This window comes from Mustela erminea, chromosome 7 (genome assembly GCF_009829155.1).
Source record: "Mustela erminea isolate mMusErm1 chromosome 7, mMusErm1.Pri, whole genome shotgun sequence".
Classification (NCBI taxonomy): domain Eukaryota; kingdom Metazoa; phylum Chordata; class Mammalia; order Carnivora; family Mustelidae; genus Mustela; species Mustela erminea.
The window spans coordinates 134,744,294-134,765,464 of NC_045620.1; the positions used below are offsets into that span (position 1 = coordinate 134,744,294).

The 21,171-nt window shown below is 55.1% G+C and overlaps 2 protein-coding genes across 6 annotated transcripts in view; both read right to left on the bottom strand.

Annotated features, from left to right (window-relative positions):
• Nucleotides 1–8,473: 8,473 nt before the first annotated feature.
• Nucleotides 8,474–13,799, bottom strand: LOC116596421 (small nuclear ribonucleoprotein-associated protein N-like). The gene is made up of 3 exons (XM_032353718.1): nt 13,729–13,799; nt 12,157–12,518; nt 8,474–9,495 (listed from the first exon to the last, which is right to left on the bottom strand). Exons 1-3 carry the CDS (start codon nt 13,797–13,799, stop codon nt 9,410–9,412), a joined length of 519 nt encoding a protein of 172 aa, XP_032209609.1. The 3' UTR covers nt 8,474–9,409.
• The window catches only part of GRHL1 (grainyhead like transcription factor 1), a 52,892-nt gene continuing 45,013 nt past the window's right edge, over nt 13,293–21,171 (bottom strand). For all 5 annotated transcript variants that reach the window (XM_032353345.1, XM_032353343.1, XM_032353342.1 and 2 more), the window contains exons 13-16: nt 19,521–19,612; nt 19,111–19,196; nt 16,099–16,163; nt 13,293–14,933 (exon numbers count right to left, since the gene is read on the bottom strand). In XM_032353345.1, the coding sequence (XP_032209236.1) occupies nt 14,819–14,933; nt 16,099–16,163; nt 19,111–19,196; nt 19,521–19,612 (358 nt within the window). In that variant the 3' untranslated portion in view covers nt 13,293–14,818. The remainder of the gene's footprint in view (nt 14,934–16,098; nt 16,164–19,110; nt 19,197–19,520; nt 19,613–21,171) is intronic.

A 21,171-nucleotide genomic window follows, 5' to 3' on the forward strand; every position in this document is an offset into this window, starting at 1 on the left:
GACACCAGGGTCTCTGCTTGGGGGACCATCACTTTCCGGGGTCACCAGCCTTATCTTTGCCATCGCCCGTGGCTCTGTCCTCCAGCTCTTGTCCTTCACCCTTTGGCTTCCCGTGGCTGCTGTGTGTGTGTGTGTGTGTGTGTGTGTGTGCACGTGAGCCTGGGTGAGTGGGTGGGTGTGCATAGCGGACGCCTGGGGCTATGAGCAGGCTACCGAGTCCCCAGGGCTCAAGACGTGGGGAAGGACTTCTGGTCAAGTCTGAGGGCTGAGCTAACCGACGGGTCTCAGACCCCCTCTCCGCCGAGCAGCCGGGCTCCAAGGGACAAGAAGAGACCCCAGCGTGCTTTCCAACGGAGCAGCCGCGCTGAAGATGAAGCTGAGTCCAGAGCTTTGCACCCTGAAGAGAAACGCTTCTACCCCATACACGGTGCTGGCCTGGAGCCCCCCGCCCTGTCTGAGCTCCCGCTCCCCGACTGTGCACGGAGCTCGCTGTAGCCAGTTTGTACGGGCCCACTGCGGAGGGTTCCCCCCTCTCCCCCCAGGGATCCCCGCCTGAAATCAGCCACAAAGGGAGTATTGACACCACAGAAATCAGCAAACTCTGCCAGCGAGTTCCTGGGGCTGTGGGGTAGAGCGGCCTCTCCAGGCAGAAGCCGGACCTGCTGCCCCCAGGTGCGCCCTGTCTAGGAACCACGGCCCTGCCTGTCCCCCCAGGGCTCCAAGGAATCTGCCCCGTCCTGTAGTGATGCGCGGCGGCAAGCTAAGTCTGATAACCGTTGCGCTCCTATGGCTGGAACCAGAGACCCCGTGGTCCTCTTTAAACTCTGAGCGTGGCTTCTGGACACTGGCGTGAACGTGTGGACCAAAGGAGTAGAGCAGCACACGCATGTACACACACACACACACACACACACACACACACGTGACCCGCGCATTCTTCAGACCGTGTGTGGCCTGCTCATTGGTCTCAGGGAATCCCTGCCTCCCCAGGCCCCCCACCATGAGGAAAGGCAGTGGCTCCTTTGCTCCTGGGTCTCTGTTCCCTCACAGCCCCTCGCTCCCCCTCCCTCTGCTGTCCCTGTGCAGCTCTGCAGGAGGAGGGAGCCCCATCCGAGGGCTGCTGTGTACACAGCCTTATCTCCCAGTGCAGAGCCCGGGCAGAGGCGGAAGCACAGAGCAAGGCCGTGTGTTTGCTGTTCTGGTGCTTCCAGGAAAACAGAGCCTCCTTCCCAGAAGGCCACCTGGCCCTCAGCCCACTGCCTAGCCCCTGCTCCCAGGAAGCGGTGTCCTGGGGCAGGGCCATGCCCAGGGAGGCCGCAGGGCCAGCGGGTGAGGTGAGCGAAAACCACGCTGCCTTCCCTCGACGAGAGGGAAGAGCTTAGGTAGAGCTGAATTCCCCTTTCCCTCCATGTCTGCACAGCCGCCCAGCTGGGTCAGAACCCCACCCCCTTCACCACCGTCCGCATGCAGAGTTCCCACTCCCTGCACGCCAGCCCCCCGCACTGGCCCCGCACCGGGGTATCTTCTCAGTGCTCCCCTGCCTTCTGCCTTGCTGTCTCCCGTCCCTTGTCCAGCAATAGCCAGAATCCTTGGGTTTAGAACACCCCCCCTTCCCCCGTCAAAATTCCTCAGTGCCTCCACCCACCCTCTGGGAGTGAGGAATTCAGAGTCCCAGGCCCGTGTCTGCTCCCATGGCTGCTTCCTGGCTGAGTAAGGCAGGTGTCCAGGGAGGGACGAGGAGGGTGCCCCCTGTCAGCTCGGAGAGGGGATCCCAGGGAGGGGGTCCCAGAGCCGAGAGGCTGGGCTTGTGCCCACCCCTTCCTGGGGAAGGAGATCCTTGACGTCCCTTGAAGGAGGCAGCCTCCAGCCCAAGTGCCTGCTTTTGGTCCCTGCGTCAAAGCTGGGCCCACTCTTCCCAGGGGGCTCCTGCCAGCCCTTCTGAGCTGTCACCTCCTCCTTGAAGGCTTCCCAGATTGTGGTCCGCCAGGCCTTCCCATGCACCCACCTTTCTGAGAGTTCTGAGACCCTGGAGACCTGTGCACTTGGGGTCCCCCTGCCCTTCTTATCTCTGGGAAACCCTGGTCAGGAAGTCTTGGGGGTGGGCTTGTCTCCTACTGCAGGCCAATCCCCCTACCCTATCAGGGAGATCTACCGAGCCTCCACCCTGAGCGATACCTAGAGGGGGGCCTAGGAGGCCTGGTGGGGAGCCCTCCATCTGCCAGTGACAGGGTCGGGGGAGGACTTGTCCTGGGCAGCCATGGGCCTGTTTCTGGTACATGACCTTGGCCATGGTTCCTGTCCACTTTCTCACGCTGGTGTCTCAGCTTTCTGCCTCTGAGAGTTTTCTGTTGCCTGAAACCAGGAGCCTGCAAGCCGGCAGAATCCCCCATACCTGGCAGTGGCCAGCTTCGAGCCCAGGGAAAGGTAGCATCTTCCCTCCCTCTTTTCCCTGGGAAGGCTGCCCTGTCTCCAGGCTGACGGCCCCACCCGAGGGCAGGTTTCCCTGGGGCAGAAACAGAACAGAGGACGTGTCCCGGGAAGCAGGCTGACTCTGAGTACCTTGGTGGTGGTGGGGGGTGCCGGGCAGCCTTAGGCAGCTCCTTCCCTACGGCCCTCCCTCTCCAAAGTCAGGGTCCTTGTGTGCACGCGCGCACACACGCACACACTCGAGCACAGAGGCACACAGTGAACACGCACCTGTCATGTGCTTCACCTCCGCCTAAGGCCTGGGCTGCTCCTTCCTGGCCCGGCAGTTGTGGGGGTGCCCCTTGGCTCGAGCTTCCCCAGGCTCAGGATCACCTCTGGCTGGGTTCTCTGACGACACTGGAGCCCAAGCTCTTGGACCCCCTCTGCCCCTCGGAGTCAAACAGCTTCCTGTTCTGAGCTCTTGCCCATGCCCCCCGCCACCCCCATTCCCCTGCAGCTCTGTCCTCTGCGTCTCCCGTCCCTCCCCCAGGCCCCAGGCCAGCGTCTGCCGGTGTCCATGCCAGCTGCTCCCTGGGAAGCCTTCTCCGGAGCCCTGGGCTTTGTCTACACTCGCAGGCCTTTACCACACTGCTGAGCTGAAATAGGGACTTGGCAGGGGGTGGGGGTGGGAGGTGGGTGGTGGGGGAGGCACGGAGCAGGCATCAGACGGTGTTTTAGGAAACTATCAGGCCTGGGGTTGTCTGAGGGATTCCTGAGAGGGAAGAAGCCGCTCCTGGCCGCACGCGGGCTCCCCTTCCTCCGCAGCGGGAGCACCTCCCGAGGCTGCTGTGCGCTGAGCGCCTCCAGCCCGCAGTCAGGGCGGCTTTCTCCCGCGCGAAGGGCGGTCATCGTTTCCGTCCCCTGACCCGGGGGACTGGGGTGGCGTGGGCCGGGCTTCCCGCTAGAAAGCCGCTCTCCTTATTCTGTAATTCCTAAGTGTGCTGACGACGGCCTGTGTGATGTCGGATTCCTCATCGAACGTGCACGTGCTCCTGGGTTAGCGTCCCCCCGCGTGGGCTCGTGCTCTTCTGTTTCGTTTTGCGACAGTCACTTCCTCTGAAGCTCGAGGCGGGTCCGTGTGCCGTGTCCCCATCCTTCTCACAGCGTGTTCTTGCTCTCGGCTCCGGAGCTGTTCCGGGCGCCGCCTGTGTGCTTGGCCCTGAGGCCGGGCCCTCCTCCCACGAGCCCATGAGCTGGGTTTTATCACTACTCTGTCCTCAAACTGCAAAATCTGCAGCTAAGGAAACGCATGGTGACCATCCTATCACACGGCAGCGAGGGCAGCCCCCAGGCATCCAGTTCCCGGGAAGGTTCTGGGTGCCCGGGACCCATCTAGAAATAGAATTAGATTCCCCTTTCCATCTGTCCCAGGCCCCCAAGCTCTGGGCCCTCCTTACCATGCATGACGTCCTATCACGCTCCAGATAAGGGCTGCCAACACCCCCTCACAGCTTGTGAGCCCCCAGGAGCTGTCCCCGCGGGGGCAGAAAGGCAGGGAGCAGCCCACCCGGGAGCTGGGCAGGTGCAGGGGGCCCAGCGCTTGCCGGCTCGGGGAGCTTGAGGGGCCTGGCCCGGGAGGGGCGCAGACCCAGGAGACCTGGAAGGAAGCCCCAGGGCTCTGTGGTTGGCCTGGGGACCCCACCTCCTGGTTTGCTTGCTAAGTCCCTCTACTCATCCCGAGCACTGGCTTGACTCCAGGGGTGCCCCCGTCCAGCTGGGAGAGTTCTGTTGCCAGGCCTGACGAGACAGCAGGCTGGAGGCACTTTGAGAAAGTGGGGGTTGGGGGGGCATCTGCAGGCTTTGATCAAGATGGGGTTCCCTGAGAGGCTGGGCAGGGACCATAGACAAGGCAGCCTCTTTACATTCCCTTTCTGACCAGGGAGCTGCAAGACGCTAAGAGGTGGGATTGGGGCCTGGCCCTGTGACCTCTGGGGAAGTGGCTGTTCCTGGCCCTCGGGCAGGTGTGACGAGGCTGGGAGCCCCTACCCCATGCATCCCTGCACCCCACCCCACCCCAGCTCTTTGCTCCAGGGACCAGGCAGGGCCTGGGGTTGAGGCTGGGGGTCACCAGGGCTCAGCTGGGCCCCTGCTTACCTCCGTGCCTCCGTTTCTCCATGTGGGCCTGGGGCTCCGGAGCATTCATACCTGGGCCCTGCTGTACCCCGCTGTGGCTCTTCGGGGAAAGCTGCCTGTGTTGTCACTGAGTCTTGAGCTTGGTGTCTGGGCTGTGAGGGCTCCGGGAAGGCCATGGGGCAGTGACACAGCTGGGAGCACCAACAGCTGCGCCTCAAGGTGATGCTCGAGATCCAGGGGATTAGAAGCCGACAACGGAGGCTGGGGACACGGGGAGGGTCCCAGGATGACTGGTGCACCCCACAGGCAGCTGAGAGAAAGTGGGCCAGTGAGGCCCAGCCTCAGGACTAACGCCCGCCAGCAACACTCAGGGGTTGGGAAGGTGCCCGATGGTGGACAGGACGAGCCCCGTGCTGACCTGATGCTGGTGCCGGGGGAAGCCTTAGTGCACAGACCGTGGGCCCTCATCCTGCCCCGGCCTGGCCCCAGCCCTGCAGGTCTGCCATGGCCCTCCCCCGGGGCCGGCTTTCCCTTCCCTGCTTGCTTGTGTGGCCTTCAGGCTGGAGCAAGCAGAGGGAGGCTGGGAATGGCCTGGGAAGCCCTCTGCCAGTGACATGGGACTTCTGTAAACTTTAGGGGCCTGGAATCATCTGGAGGCCCAAGCTGGAAGTGGGGGAAAGGTCTCAGTGTCGCGCCAGCTGTGGGCTCTGCGCCAGGGCCAGCAGGAGGAAGGCAGCCGACGTCCAGCTGGGCCAGACACCCAGAGGCCAGCCCCTGCCTGGCTGCCGGCCACCTGGGAAGGCTGCGAGAACCTCACACAGGCCTGGCCAGCGTCGGGCCTCCCAGGCAGGCAGGGCGGGAGGAGACTGTGGAGGGAGGCCTTGCTGCGGCCGCAGCCCCTCCTGCCTCTGACCCGCGCTTCTCGAGGCTCGGGCCTGGCTTCCTAGCAGGAGGGGTCCCTGGGGCACCTTTGCCCCTGGAGCCACAGCCCTTTGGTCCGCGTGGTCTGCAGGATGTTTGCTTATTCTTATCACCACCTGCACGCAAACAGAGATGAAGAGCTCCGTGCTGGCCCCTGGCAACAGGGCCACCTGTGCAGGCTGCCAGGCTTGCCTCAGGCTCCCTCTGCAGCCACGGGACAAGATGTCCACTGCCCGATCTGGCCCAGCGGGACATGGACGTGGGAGCATCCGACTCGCTGGGAGTTGAGGGACTGCAGTCACGAGAGCTGGCCGGCCTCAGGTCCCAGGAGGCCAGAGTCCATCAGCAACAACCCCCTGCATGGCTGAGCCTAAGATCTGGTCATGCAGGCTACCCCCAGTGCCCACCTGGGGAACAGGGTGACCTCAGATGCTGCCCAGGGACGGGGAACTGGGACAGGCGGCCTGCTCGCCTCCCGAAGGAGTGTTCTTTTCCCTTGGGTTTAGACACACGAGTCAGAAATGGAGGCAGCTGGGCTCTCGGGGTCCTCACCTTACTCCTGGGTACCTCGCCCTGCAGGGGAGCAAGTCTGCGCACGCGTGTGGGAAAGGATTCTTAACAGACTCTGCTTTTTCAGAGCAGTGTTAGGTTTGCAGCCAGACTGGGACAGGACAGAGATTTCCCCTCTACCCTTTCCCCGACACACACGTGTCTCCCCATTATCAACAGCCCCCCTCAGAGGGTACATTTGCCACAACTGTCGAATCTACGTGACACACCACCATCACCCATGGCCCAGAGCGACCTTAGACGTCATTCTCGGGCATCACACCTCCTGCGGGTCTGGACGATGCTGGAATGCCGTGTGGACATGGACCCGTTGTCAGGCTATCCTACAGAGTGTGCTCGCTGCTTTGAAAATCTCTCCCAGCAATTCACCAGCTCCCCACAAACCGCAGCAAACCCCGATCTCTTTACTGTGTACGTCGCGGCACTTGATTTCCAGAATGCGGTGGAGTTGGAATCAGGCAGCCTGGGGTCTGTTCAGATCAGATTAGTTCACCTGGAAGTCTGCACTGAGGGTCCTCCTTGTGTTTCTCATGGCTTGTAGCTCATCTCTTTTTAGCACCGAAAATATCCCACTGGCTGGACGGGCCGTGGTTTACTCACGCATATCCCTAACTACTAAAGGACACCTGGGCTGCTCCCCACGTTTGGCAGAGACGAATAAAGCTATTATGAACCATCTGTGTGCGGGTTTTTGTGCGGACCTATGTTTTCAACTCCTCTGGGTAAGAACCACGGAGCACGACTGCTGGATCTTATAGTAACAGCACGTTCAGTGTCATAAGGAGTCACCAAACCGTATTCCAAAGTGGCGGCCCATGCTGCGTTCCCGCCGGCGGTGGGCGAGTGTTCCTGTCGCTCCCCAGCCTCGCCGGCATGCGGTCGTGGCACTGGTCTGGGCTGGGGTCATTCTAGAAGTATGCAGGGGTAGCTCGTCGTTTTCACGTGTGTTTCCCTGAGGACGTGTGACGTAGCGTCTTTCCAGATTTTCACTTGCCGCGTGGGTCTTCTTTGGTGAGGCGTCTGTTAAGTTCTCTGGCCTCTTGTAATTGGGTAGTTTGTTTCTTATTGTTGAGTTTTAAGAGTTCTTTGTGTATTTTGAGTAACTGTCCTTCATTAGATGTTTTCGGCAAATATTTCCTCCAGTCTGGGGCTTGTTTTCTCCTCCTGACATTGCCTATGGCCGAGATGTTTTTCATCTTGGTCAAGTGCAGCTCATCTGTGATTGCTGTCGTGGATGCCTTTGTTGTTGTAGCTAGAAAGTCCTTGACACACCCAAGGGCATCTAGGTCTGGGGTCCACTGGGAGTTACTTTTTGTGATGGGTTTAAGGTGTGTGTCTAGATTCACTGGAGGCGAGAGCTCTGTGTCCATTCCAGCGGCCAGTGGGTGACCTGCACTGGGCACTTCCCTTTCCTGCTGTTCCTTATGGAGGCCCAGGCAGACTCCCCGGGGAGTCTGCAAACCTCTGCGACCAGAAGGAATCAGGGCTCGCTCCTACAGATGCTTGTTCCCAGAGAGGCCTTTCCTCTCAGTCTAGGTAACAGTCAGCCTGGGTCCTTACAGCATTTTTGCCTCTTGTAACTTCCCCAGTCCATGGCTGAGGTCTCGGCATACACTAAGGCAGAAAGGAAGGAAAGAAGGGAGGCAGAGAGGAAGGGAAATCCCTGAAGGAAATAGGAAGTAAAACAAAACAAAACAAGACAAAAAACCAGTTATCTTGCATTGTTTCAGGATTTTCCTGAAAATTAAGCAAATTATGCTTTTTTTCAGTAGGGCGAAGAAGCCAGGTCAGGCGAGAAGTGGAGCGATAACCACGAAGGGACTGTGTGTCCTGCTGTGTGACCTCAGGAGGTCCCCCACGGGCTGGCGTGCGCTCATGTATGAGGCGGTTTCCCTGGGCTTTGGGTTTAATTTTCTGTAAAGAGTAACAGGACAATCACGCACCGAAAGGAGCAGAGGTCAGAAGAACAGCCCGCTCCCATCCCTGACACGACCCTCCTTTTAAGGGCACTCAGACCTGAGCACAGGCGTGCACCTGCGGGGCTGTCTCAGGGAAAGGCACATCTTCTCGCCCAATCACTAAAAGAAAACCCACCCACCAGATTCACTCTCTTTCCTCAGCATTCTGGAACTTGGAAAAGAGAGTGGTAGAGCTCCTCTTTCGTAACAACATACACGAGAACATTCGGGAAAGAACAGGTGATATTCCAGGGGCTGCTGAGAAACACTGGACTGACTGATTTCTTCAGTCAGTGAAACTTTATTTATTTTTTATTTTTAAAATTATTTTAGGGGGAGATGGGAGGGGTGGAGGGAGAGAGAGAATCCTGAGGCAGACTCCACACTGAGCAGGGAGCCCAACACAGGGCTCAATCCCAGGACCCTGAGATCATGACCTGAGCTGAAATCAAGTCGGATGCTTAACCAACTGAAAATTGGGTGCCCCCCAATTTTCTTACTAAGTTCTTAAAAAACTTTTATTTAAGTGGGGCTCGAACTCGTGACTCTGAGTTCAAAAGTCCTCCCCCGATGGAGCCAGCCAGGTACCCATGATGACTGCTCATCGTATCAACAGAACTTCAACAGCAATCAGACGGCATGCTCAAACATCGTAATTCAAGGACGGAGTATTATTATAACGGGACTATTTGCCAAGATGGAATGTGGTTCACACAACGCATCCACACAAACGTCTACAAGGTGCCAGCCATTCCTGGGGCATTTCGGACTCATCAGTGAACGAGTCAGACAAAAGCCCTTGCTCTGCTTGAAGGAACAAACATTCTAGCAGGGAAGGCACACAGTAAACATGAGTGTAATCATCAAGTAAAAGACACAGCAGGTTAGAAAGCGGCATGCTATGGAAAACACCGGAGGGGTTAAGGGGGCCTGGGGCCAGGGGCAGAGGTGGAGGTGGGGAGCGGGGTCACTGGGCCCTTGAGTTCCTGTGGCTTTTCTCCGCTCCGCACACATGCGCTTCTTCGGTGTCTAGACTAGCACCTGCTGTTTCCTGCTCACCTGCTCACAGCCTCGCCAAGGGCGGACGGACTCCATGTCCTGTGGATGTCAAGGGGGCCAAGGTCCGCAGACTAGACCGACTCAGGGCTGGAAAGTCAGGCCAGTCCAAGGTCAGCAGCAAGAGTGTAATGCTGGCCCTGACAGGCTGAAAGCCAACAGTCCTGGTGGTCTTTCCGAACAGGTAAATGGTGAAACGTACTTGCCGAGAAGGGCAAGCCTGACACTCAGCCTTTTACTCATCTTCTTCTGAATGTCAACAACATCCCATCAGGCTCATGAAATGTGAATCTTTCTCCTTGGTAACGTGACCGAGACAGGGCAGACAGCGGTGGTTGTGATTGGGGCAGCCCTTGCTGTCCACATCACGTAACCTCAGCAGATGAAGTGTGTGGGATCTTCAGCGGATGGGAGGGAGAGAAGTTCCAAGACAGCCAGAAGGCTCGGATGGCTGCGGGAGGCGGCAAGAGGGGAGACTGGTCAGGGGCAGGGTCAGAAGGGTAAGTGGCAGAGATCCTGTCTACACTGAAAGGACCTGGGCTTTTCCTCTGGGTTGAGTAGGGTTCTGAGCAGGAGAGGCTTAATCTGATTTACGTTTCAGAAAGATCATTGTGACTGCTAGATTGAGACTAAAATGAAGGTGCCCGTGGGTGGAAAGACAGGAGTCCAGATAGGCGACTGCCCAAGTCCAGGTGAGGGATGGCCATAAGCGATGGCTGTGTTCTGGATGTGTTTTCAAGGGAGGAACAGCAGGATTTTCTTGGGAGATTGGAGGCAGGGTGTAGAGAAAGGGAAGCTGGTGATGGCTGTAAGGTTTCTGTTCTGGGGAACCACAGAATTAGCATCGCCATTTGCTAGTGACCTTCTCTATGCTGAGACTGTGCTGGGTACAGGCTGAGCAGCAAAGGCCTGGGGCATGTCCTCAAGGTACTAGCAGTCCAGGGCAGGGGTGGAGAGGAACACAGTCAGACATCTCAGTAGGGAGTTAGTTACAGGACACTATGGAGGCACCATAGGGGATGTGCAGAAAGGAAAGCGCCCAGCAGAGTTCTCAAGGCGGCGATGGGTGAGCGGAGTTACAAAGAATGGAGGGAGGGGCATCTGGGTGGCTCAGCTGGTTGAGCATCTGACTTCTGACTTCTGCTCGGGTTATGATCTCACGGTTGTGAGATCAAGCCCCGCACTGGGCTCTGTGCTCACTGTGGAGTCTGCTTAGGATTCTTTCTCTCTCAAATTAAGAAATAAAATCTTAAAAAAATAAAAAAGAAAAAAGAATGGAGGTAAATTCTCCAACCAACGAGGAGGAGACCTTGAGGAAACAGAAAAGACAAGGGCACAAGGCAAGAGGAGTCATGAAGGGCAGGACTTCGGAGCTCGGGGACAGCTCCCGGGACTGGGGGCATGCGGACAGGGCAGTCGGGATTGAGCCATTTGTGGTCTATCCTGACAGGATCTGACCACACCCAAGAGAGCCTGAGAGCCCAAAGGGCCTCGAGGCCGGTGAGCCACAGGCTGGACTGGACGCTGTTGCAACACGGAGACGAGAGCGTGAGAGGACTGGAGAAGATACGCCAGGCCTGAAGGTCTGACTGGAGGTCGGGCATGAGAGAGACGGCGCAGTCAAAGGTGCCCACTGGCTTCCGGCTGGGCGGTCACTGCCGCGGAAACCCCCGGAAGAGGCTCGTGCTGGAGAAGGAAGCGTTTCCTCCCAGTTGCAGAGCCTGGTGGCGAACACCCAGGAGGTGGCTGATCTCGAGCTGAAGGGAGAGCTCTAGGCTGGAGGAAGGAATCCGGGAGTTGTCGCTGCTCAACGACCTAGGCTCGAGGATGGAGGAGAAATCACAGACCGGCCCCTGGGGACAGTGACACTTCGGGAGCAAGAGTGGGGTCAGAGAAGCGGCAGCGGAAGTCGGAGAACCAGAGGCGCGCTGCCTGGTAAACTTCTCTGCCTCCTTTCGCCACCCCACCCGCCCCGTCTCCGTTCCCCCAAAGGCCCGATTTCTACTTAGGCTGCTGTGTTGGAGGTGGGGAGGCTTCCAGGCCGGGGCCGCGGGGACTCCCCAGTGGCCTGTAAGTGGGGCGATCCCATCGGAGGCAAGCGCGGGACTTCCGCCTGGAGTCCGGGGCCTAGACTCTCCCCCTTCTGGACTTGGACCAGGAGACACGGAGTCTGAGGAAGGGCTGGCAGCCATCCGGAGACTAACAAGGATGAGTCCCCAAAGAAGGAAAGAAATGAGGTTGCTGGTGACATCGAGCTCCAGGATGCAGCAGTGCCGCTTTTCGGCTCGGATGTTATGAAGGTGGCAGGCGTCTGTCCCTTCCTGGCAGTGTCATCTCCTGACCCGGAGTGTGGGCTGTGATGTGGCGCTATATCCCCCTTGCGTGAGAGCCTCTGAGGACTGGAGGACGTTTGTCAAGTGTCTGGGAGGGGGTTAGACCAGCGGGCTGGGCTGGCCGGGCGATGGGTTGTGCAGAACCCAGCACACAGGGAGCGGGAAAGCCGGACGAGGCCGGATTGTTTCCTTCAAGGACGAAGTCGGGCCGCCGGCCGGGCAGCTCTGCTGGGCTTCACTCCGACGGAGGCACACAGGGAAGCAGGGAGCCGCAGGGACTCCGGCGCTCGTGCTCCTGGGGAGGAACGGTACCGGTTTCGCCACGGGCCACCGGGCAGTGTCTCCACGCTCTTGGCCTGCGCCTCCGTAATTCGGAGGCTCCTGCTGCTCTGGCAAGAACCCGCCCTGCGGTTTCCCGGTCAAGTGTGCGGGGACAGGTCCATCAGCCCGTCCTGCAGCCCAGCTCCCCAGCAAAGCCCGGCCCGGAGGCCCGCCAGTGGGCTTGGCTTCCAGGGGGTACGGGGCACGACTGCAGCGCTAGCATCGGAAGAGCACGTCTGCAGGGGTGGAGAAGGGAGAGCGCGGGCCAGGGAGCAGCGCCCACAAGGGAGCAGCGCCCACAAGGGAGCAGCGCGGGCCAGGGAGCAGCGGGTCCCTGCAGTGGGGACGGTGCGCCCGGTGTGCCCCGAGGAACCGCGGGCACGTCCCTCCTGCGGGTGTTGGGGCAGCGGGCTTGGGGAGAAACCTCCCGGGGCTCAGCGTTCATGCTCATCGCTTACGGTTTGCCTGTTTCGCCTGCGTCACATTCATAGAACCGCGAAGAGGAAATTTGGCTCCAGGTGCGAAGGGGGTGAGGGCGGCGCAAGCAGCTCGGGCCGCATGCGCGGGCGGAAATGCGGCCCCGGGGCCCGGGGGCGGCCACCGCCGCTGGGGACCATGTGGGGACCGCCCGCTGCGGGCTGATGCCGCTGTGGCTAACGCTGCACGACGCCGCTGGCCGCTGCCCTCCGAAGCGGAGCCTAGAAACCGCGCCGGGTCCCGGGTCCCAGCCGGGCGCAGGCCTGCCTCCGCCACCTCCTGGGCCTCCTCCCGGCCCCACGCTTGCCGCCTCCCCACACCGGCCTCCCCGAGCGCACCCTCCCTTCACTCAGGAGGCGAAGCCCGCCTGCTGGCCCAGGCCTAGCCCGGACTCCTCTGGGAGCTTCTGCTGCCAAAGGAGGGAGCGACGCGGCTGAACGCAGACGCTGGGGGACAAGGGAAACCCGAGGCGCAACTTGGAGCCTCGGTAAACGTGGCGCCCAGCAAAGACTCTGAGCTGGGCCCTGGCCCTGCTGAGCGACCAGGAGCGGAATCTGTCCCTAGATTCTTGACCTGCCGCCGGAGCCTTAGAGCAGAAAATGAACAGATGTCACAGGAAATCTAGCAGGACTTCACTCCATTAATCTGACCACGTAGTCATTAGAGATTTCTATCAGTGTCTGTCATCTTTAGGCCTTGGATTACCTGAAAAAGCTACAACAGCTGTTTGATTTAGAAAGTCTAATGAACTGAAACGTTCTTGGTAGATTGTTAAGCCAAACATTTTTCTGTTAAGCTTTTAAAAGCTAAGAACCCTTAAGATTTTAGGGTCTAAAAGTGTACACCTTCAGCTTTAGTGGTTAAAAATTATTCAGGTCTCCCTTATTTAAGAGTTACTTGGGCCATTTCAGACACCTGTAAGGAAAAATTAAGATGTAGGAAAAGAGGACTACTCGTTTGAGAAAATACTAAGGAGATTCTTTTTGGCTCTACTAGTTTAAGATCTCACATTCTGCATTAGTGACCAACGAAAGGATAAAATCAAATGGAGTAACGGGAAATGACATATTATGAAACAAACATATAAAATTTAATCCCTTTGGTTTTAAAATATATCTTCAATGATACAATTAAAAACAATAAGCGAGACAAAAATTTATTTCATAAAACAAAATATAAAATAGTTATGACCCGTGTCCCATGATATCTTGTCTTAGAAAACCAGCAATTTAGTTCACATACTTCATTAGAATATTTTAATGTAAAAATGTAACCATCAATCCTACTTATACAAATAGACCTATTCTAGCTCCCTGAACCGAGATCCCTGTGATTTTGTTATAAAATTACACTTTTTAGTACTTTATATATTTAAACATGTTTACAAAAAATGCTCCCCTGGCACAGTCACATGGTCTCATAAACTCATGAATGCTTCCTAGAATCGTTAGCATACGAAACGATCAAAGCTTGAAGGCTCTGGAACACGGTAACCCAGAAATCACTTCTTGCCGGAGGAAGACAAGGAAGGTCTCCACGTCGGGATGCATCACCTGGTACCCGACAAGGCCACGCGTTTCAGAAAGACCGCATATCCACTCCCGCAGGTATGCACGGCTGCCATGAGCCTGCGCAGCAGAGCGGAGCTGCAGGAGTGTTTCCCCTATGCTTCGTGGGCTACAGGTGCGGAGATCTGAGTAACAACCCTCTCAAGAGCAAAGAGAATCCCTGCCGTCTGTGAAGGTTTTGCTATGCTCTATGAGCACTGTCTGGGAAAACACGCCGGAACATTTCAGTGAGCTCCGCTAAGCACAGTACTCGATCTGCTTGGTATACACGACGGAAAATAACTTAACCTTTCATTTAGGCAAAGTCTTCAAGGTAGACCTTGTTGCATCTCTTCACTCTATGTACAGACACCACGGTTATATATTATCTATTTGTATAAGACACGTATGTACACATTTACAGACACAGGCCTTCAAAAACGTATTGCACTTATATACAACGCGGCGTTAGCTTAACTGATTCACACGGTGACCCATTTCAGTTCTTTGACACACTCAAGAAAGTTGCAAAGGAAGATTCAGTAACATGCCCTATCTGAGTAAACGTTTTCTGGAGGACAAGAGGCTGAGGGAGAAAGGGCGAGTCCTCGCCTCTTCGGAGGCCACTGCCACCACCCTGAGGCAGTCAGAGCTATGCTGAGCAGGCGAGGGCACAAAATCCTTAAACCCAAGCCCATTGCTTTTTCTGGCTTGTACTAGTGAGCAGGCCCACTAATATTGAAGAGACAAGGTAGAGAGCCCAATAGTTTTATAAATAATGGAGCAGATATTCCAAAGGTTCCCAGAGAGTCTATTAAACCTTAGAACACAGTTTTCACTTTTAATCCTAAGTAATGGTATCAGAATACTGATATCCGAAAATTCAAACATAATGGCGTATGGATTTCTGTCGTCTGGAAATGCTGAGGTGGTACGTCGAACGCGATCTACGAGCCAAATGTAGTGTCATCTCCTACTCGCAAGGAGTCCCTGCCGCTGACCTCCACCCTTACCCGCGGTGTACCTGCGGCGGGCCAAACAGTGAGGCCCACGTAACCTTCCTTGAACTCGCTGGGAGAGGTGGGCCAGCGTGCCCTTAGATCTCCGTGAGCGTGAGCCTGTACGACCCCCCGGCTTCTTCGATCTGCAGCTGGAAGGTGTCCTCATTGGAGTAATGCTTCACGATGTTATCATCCATGTTCACCAGAATCCTGACAGGAGAAGCGAGACAGGTCTCGTCATTCCTGCCCGTTTGGAAGGCGGGCCCGGTCTCACGGGCAGCGCGGCCCGTCCCAGCTGCGGCATGGGAGGTACATTATTTACAAAACCTCCCGCAGCCTCCATCCCCTCGCGGAGGTAGTGTCAGGGCCTATCTTGTAAGGCTGTTCGAGGACTACATGAGGGACCCCAGTAAAGCTCTTCGAATAGCGTCGGGCCCGGGGTGAAACAAAGCATACTAGCTTATCTCCTGTTATTACTTCAGCATGTAGGACTCCCTCGATAGACAGGAGCTCTTACAATGCCAGAATAAGTCTGCAGAAGCAGCACCTCACTGATCCAGCTCTAGAAAGCATATTAGTTCAATTAACCTATGGGATCTGAAGCCACAGCTGCCTGACCAGTTCTCTTCCCTGGCAAGTTATTCTCAACATTTATGTGAACTACTAGGAAGTCTGACCCTTCCCACTAGGCTCATTCACAAAATTCCAATTATGATTTGCTTTAGAATGAAGCCCAATGATTCTTATGCTATACTCCGCTTACGCATATCAAGTAGCAGAGTCACTTGAGTGAAATGGAACTAAAAATATTAATTTCGGGGCCAGGGAGCAATGTTTTATGATTAAAAACACGGTCCAGGGCAGGAGAACACAGTAGAGGGAGCAAAGACTGAACCTGAACCATGGCCTTGGCACTAACCTGCTACCTGAGCTTGGACATCACAGGCTCTCTGCCTCAGCTGCCAGGTCTATGAACTAATGAATGCCCAGCCCGGCTCAAAGGTTAATGTGAAAGTCAAGTACTACGCCAAGTGCCTGGTCCAGTGCCTGACTCATGCCGGGGGCACAACAAACGGGGCCATGTCTGCTTTTACCCTGACTCAATCTCGTAACGTGCTCTGGGATTTGGAGCTGCTTCACTGGTACCAAGTGCAGGAAGAGCAAATAAAAATCTTACTTGAAAAAAAAAAAAAGTCCACAAAGATGTCTTAGAAAGGCAGATCAATTTAATGTGGATATTTTAAGAAAAAATATATCCCTGCATTTCACATTCCTGTAACTTTTTCTAGACTGGGCACAAATGCATGTGAATTGCACTAATGTTACAGAATATTAACATTACTTAGAAGTACTAGGAATGCCAGGTAATGCTTACCCTTTCTTACATTTCTTGAATATCTTCCCAATCTTATCGTGGGGCACATCGTATTTGTCTGAGATCTAAAAGAACAAAGAAAAATAATTACAAAATGCTGATCTCGAGGCTTTAAAACACACACTATAAATACTGTGGGACACTCACTCAGTTTTCTTTCAAAAATGCACGTGCACGTACAGGAAATGCCTGCAGACCGTGTGTGTGTGTGGGGGGTTACCTGCCTTTGGAGGAAGCAGTGGTCACCGGCCTGTCACCTCCCCCTAGCGTACTGATAGCTCTCAGTGGGTTATGTGGTCCTCTTTCTGGAACGTGACTACGCTCTAGAGCACTGTTAGATTTCCAGAAGGAAGTGTGCAGCTGCTCAGTGCCGCTCTGCTCCTCGGGGACCCACAGCTCCCGTCCGCGGCGCTCCTGTGACCCTGACGCGGCCACAGGGCCCCAGCCTGATGACCTAAGCCCCATGGCTTCCAGTCGGGGTCCTGCCCTGTGGGTCACACCACCGCGCACGCTCTGCTCAAGCCCATAATGGCCCCGCTCTGGGGTCCGACCCAGCGGCCTTGACTCAGCTCTGACCCTCTGCCTCCCCCGCTCAGAAGGGAGAAGCTCTGATTCCCTGCAGTGCGGGGCGGCGAGGACTCCGCGTGTCCAGCACAGAGCAGGGGTTCACTTCAGATACAGAATCACGCAAAGGAAACAATGCCTGAATGTCCCAGAGCCTAGGAGATACGTCAAGGTCCCTGATCATAAACCATGACTGCGCCTCTGCCCGTTTCTACTGAGAGCCTCTCCGAGAGCAGCACAGATTCTCGCAAAGCCCGCGAGGCTCCGTGATTAACCAGGTTAACGTGGCTGTGGCCGCTGGGGTGTGGCCCTTGGGCCCTCCAGATCCTCAGGCCTTCCACCCCCTTCCATGATCTGTAAGGTGCCGACTGAGCAGTGGAATCAGGGTAGTGTCAAGTGTGCGGGTTTCCTGTCAAAGCACAGAGGCTGTCTTTAAGGAGAGAGGATGAATTAATCCAAGGATAAGCTGACTCCGTCTACACCAAATGCTTTATCTGGAATTGTGCAGACCATCCCCAAACTGGGGCTACCATCGACCATCTGAAGAGCAAAGCTCAAAGCAGCACTGAGAAAGGGGGCCTCGGAAGGCCAACCTGCAGACCGCTTTCAAGCTAACAAAACACCCAGTTCAAACCCAATCTAAGCTCCCATCATCCAAGCATCCACTTCTTTTCTGTATCACTGTGTCGTACTTCCTCGTGCACTTATGAAGCACCAGTTAGGAAACCCCAGGCCTGAGAGAGACACAACACTGACGAATTCTTGATGGGCTCTGAGCACGAAGTACTTGCACAGTAAGACTCAACCTTCTTTACTTCCTTTCTCTCCATAATTAAGAGTCTGCATGGTTCTGCAGAAATGAGGAAAGGTTACCAGAAGACAAGGTAAGAAAGAGTAATGTAGGGGTGCCTGGGTGGCTCAGTGGGTTAAAGCCTCTGCCTTTAGCTCAGGTCACGATCCCGGGGTCCTGGGATCGAGCCCCACGCATCGGGCTCTGTGCTCAGTGGGGAGCCTGCTTCCCCCTCTCTCTCTGCCTGACTCTCTGACTACTAGTGATCTCTGTCAAATAAATAAATAAAATCTTAAAAAAAAAAGAGTAACGTAGGAAAAACCGCCCGAAGCTGAAAAACAACAGAAAGCCGAGGCTGATGGTGGTGCTGGTTTCGTTGTGGGGAGGGAATGTACTTGGAGATGCCTGTGAGCCCCGGGACCCCGAGAGACCATGGCTCCCCCAGCCCACTGTTTGCTAGCCCTGCTTTATTTTTTGTCACTGCATTTATCAGTGCCTGGAAAATTACTTCTTAGTTTCTTACTTTCTTGTCCACACCCTCCTCTCTGGACCCGAAGCTCCATTCGGCAACGTGTCACCTACTCTCATGACTCTGGCAGCTAGAACAGAACCTGGTGCCAAGCAGGCGCTTAGTAACACGTGTTAGCGGAATTCAGCACGCTGTGGCTGTCAGGGGAGCCAGGGGAAACTCATTTCCTGTGGTGCGCATGCTCTGAGCTTAAAGATGTCTGTGATTTCTAGCGAGTTGATTAATAGCAGGACACAGTGCTGACTCCTTGAACTGTATCCCGGGGCAAAGCTAAAATGGCCTCCTCCTCATGCCAACTCTTGCTGATGTCCCAGCAGGGCTGACTGGGGTCAGTTTGCTCAGTGCTGAGGCCTTAGTGGGAAAGATTATGGTTATCGGTGGCTACATGTCTAAATTTTCTCAAATAGGTTTTGGCTAAGGACTTGATATAAACTTGGTCATTCCCCAGGATCAGGAGTTTCAAAGGCAGACCCAGGAGCCATTGTTTTTACGCAGGAAGTTTTTAAAGATTTCTATTTGATTAAAAATAATTTTTGTGAGCTTCTAAATGGTTTGTTAAATGGCAGTCTTCCTTTAACCAAGTATATTAAAACTATTTCAGGGGTGCCTGGGGGCTCAGTTGGTCAAGCATCCAACTCTTGGTTTCGGCTCAGGTCATGATCTCAGGGTCCTGGAATCGAGCCCCATGTCAGGCTCTGCACTCAGCAGGGGGTCTGCTTGAGATTCTCTCTCTCCCTCTGCCCCTCCTGCTTATACTGGCTTTCTCGCTCTAAAATAAATAGAATCTTAAAAAAAAAAACAAAAGCAAAACCCAACCTCCCCCCACCAAAAAACCCCCCTATCTCATTGATCAGCACAAAAGCCATCAGTTCGGTTGATAAGACGTTACTCAGAAGTTACTTCTACCAACTAGTATGCTGGGTGCAGTAGCGTGAGGCCCAGTGGGGAAGGCCCTGCAGACGACTGAGGGCCCCACGAGACAGGTTGAAACCTGGGCTGTGCCACAGGCACAGGCCTCAGAGATTTCCATAACAAGGAATCTGGGTGGTCTGATAAAATGTGTTTCAGCAGGATTCTACTTCAGTAGGTTTAACTTTCGCAGGAGGGTTTCCAAGTTCCTACTACTTACAGCCTCCATCAAGCCTTTCAGAGATGGAGTCTTGAGCATCAGGGCATCAAAGACTTCCTCTGACTCCTTGCGTACGTAGAGCAGCACTAATCCACAGCCAGGAATAAGGAGGGGGCAAGAAAAAGGACACAGTTATTCGTATGAGCAAAATGAGAGAACAGATCTTAGATACCGGTTAAACTAAAAAGACACACATCAAGAACAGTGAACATGAACCAATGTCCAATCCATCTGGAGGAACACAGCTTTCAGCTTCTTTTAACTCTCGGGTAAGTCCAAGCTCTGAGCCGAGAGCTGGTCTGATTCAAGATAGTCAGGCTACACAAGATTGGCCTGAGCACGTCATGCTTTTGGCAGATGCGGAATCCCCTTCTCTCTGACAGCTCCCCCAGGACTGCAAGCCGACGCACCTCTCTTTGGTTCTTCTAGCCGAGTCAGCTTAGCAGCAGGGGCGATCGAAAAATCCTCCTCCGATCCATACGGAGCCCTTTTCAAGTTAGAGCTGCAGGCAATCCGAAAGATGTGATTAGTGACTCCAACTTCTACCACTTGTGGAAACAAAGAGCTTCAGGGTGTACCACTGAAGTTCAGATTTAAAATGACCTTCATTCTTTTTCTGGTCCAGCTCCATTAGTTTGTGGAGGAAAATCTGAGGCCCAAGGAAAGACACTGACTGAACCAGCTCGGGCTGTTCAAGGGCAGAGCTGGGACTATTACACTCGGGTCGGCTGCCGGACGCTCTGCACTGCTCGGACACTAGAGCAAAGTGCTTCTCAGCAACAGAGAGCTGCTTTTCAGGAAGCATTTTATAGAGGAAGTAGGATTTGAGATAATAACAAGCACACACACACATGCACGTATAAAGGTGGCAACAAAGAAGAGAGCATGTCAACAAAGGGGGGAAGCACAACCAGCAGAGCAAGGAAACAGCACCATAACTGAAAATGAAAATGAAGGAAGAGGGCTTGGTTTCGAGCAGAAGGATCACGTCAAGAATAGGGGCTGTGCCTTCGGCTTCTCAGTCTGTCTTAGTTTCCAGCGCACACCCAGGCCTCCCGTGAAAGCACCTGAAGTACGTCTGAGCACACGAAGAGTCGGAGAGGAAATGGATGGCCTTCAGAGAACAGGCTCCCTACGCAACAACACGGGTCTAAAAGGGGAGCCCCAAAGAGGGGACCGGACATGGCTGAGTGCTGAGCAGGGGGTGTCCCTGTGTGGGCAGTCAGGGCCCAAGTGGGCCACGGAGGGTGACCGCAGGTCAGGGGCAGTGACACCTCCATAGCAAGGAGCACACCCAGGGCCAGCTTCCTTCTTTGAAAGGGAACAGGGCTTCCTGGAGAAAAAGCGGACCCTCGGGCTGGGGAAGGGAAAGCACCAGTGCCTGGAAGACACTGGGCGCGGGTGTGAGGGAGCACCCAGGGAGGTGGGGGGGAGGGCATCAGGGCTCAGGAGTAGCTGGAATGACCAACGGACCTTCTAGAACAATTTGATCAAACTAGATGACAGAAATGATTTGCAGGGGCGCCTGGGTGGTTCAGTGGGTTAAAGCCTCTGCCTTCAGCTCAGGTCATGATCCCAGGGTCCTGGGATCGAGCCCCACATCCGGCTCTCTGCTCCTCGGAAAGCCTGCTTTCTCCTCTCTCTCTGCCTGCGTGTGACCTCTGTCTATCAAATAAATAAATAAAATCTTTAAAAAAAAAAAAAAAAGAAAAGAAATGATTTGCAACTTGTTGAACAAAGCCGGAAACTAGGAGTCCATACTGATGATAAAAAAAAAAAGGAAGAAATTAAAAGTCTGATGAGGAATGAAATTTTCACCAAGCGACAAAGCGCCTCCCCACTACAGACTTACTACAAAAGGAGGACGGGTGCCCTCGCGGCGGCGCAGCCTGGCAGACACCACCTTGATCATGTGATCAAAGTGAACCACACTATGCGGGGAGGGGGACGAGGGGGGGACCAAAACCGTGCTACCTGACAGGACACACAGGGAGTGCAGCGTTATCCCTACGACATTCCTGCCAAGATGCATAATTCCCTGAGTCTAATCATGACAGAACA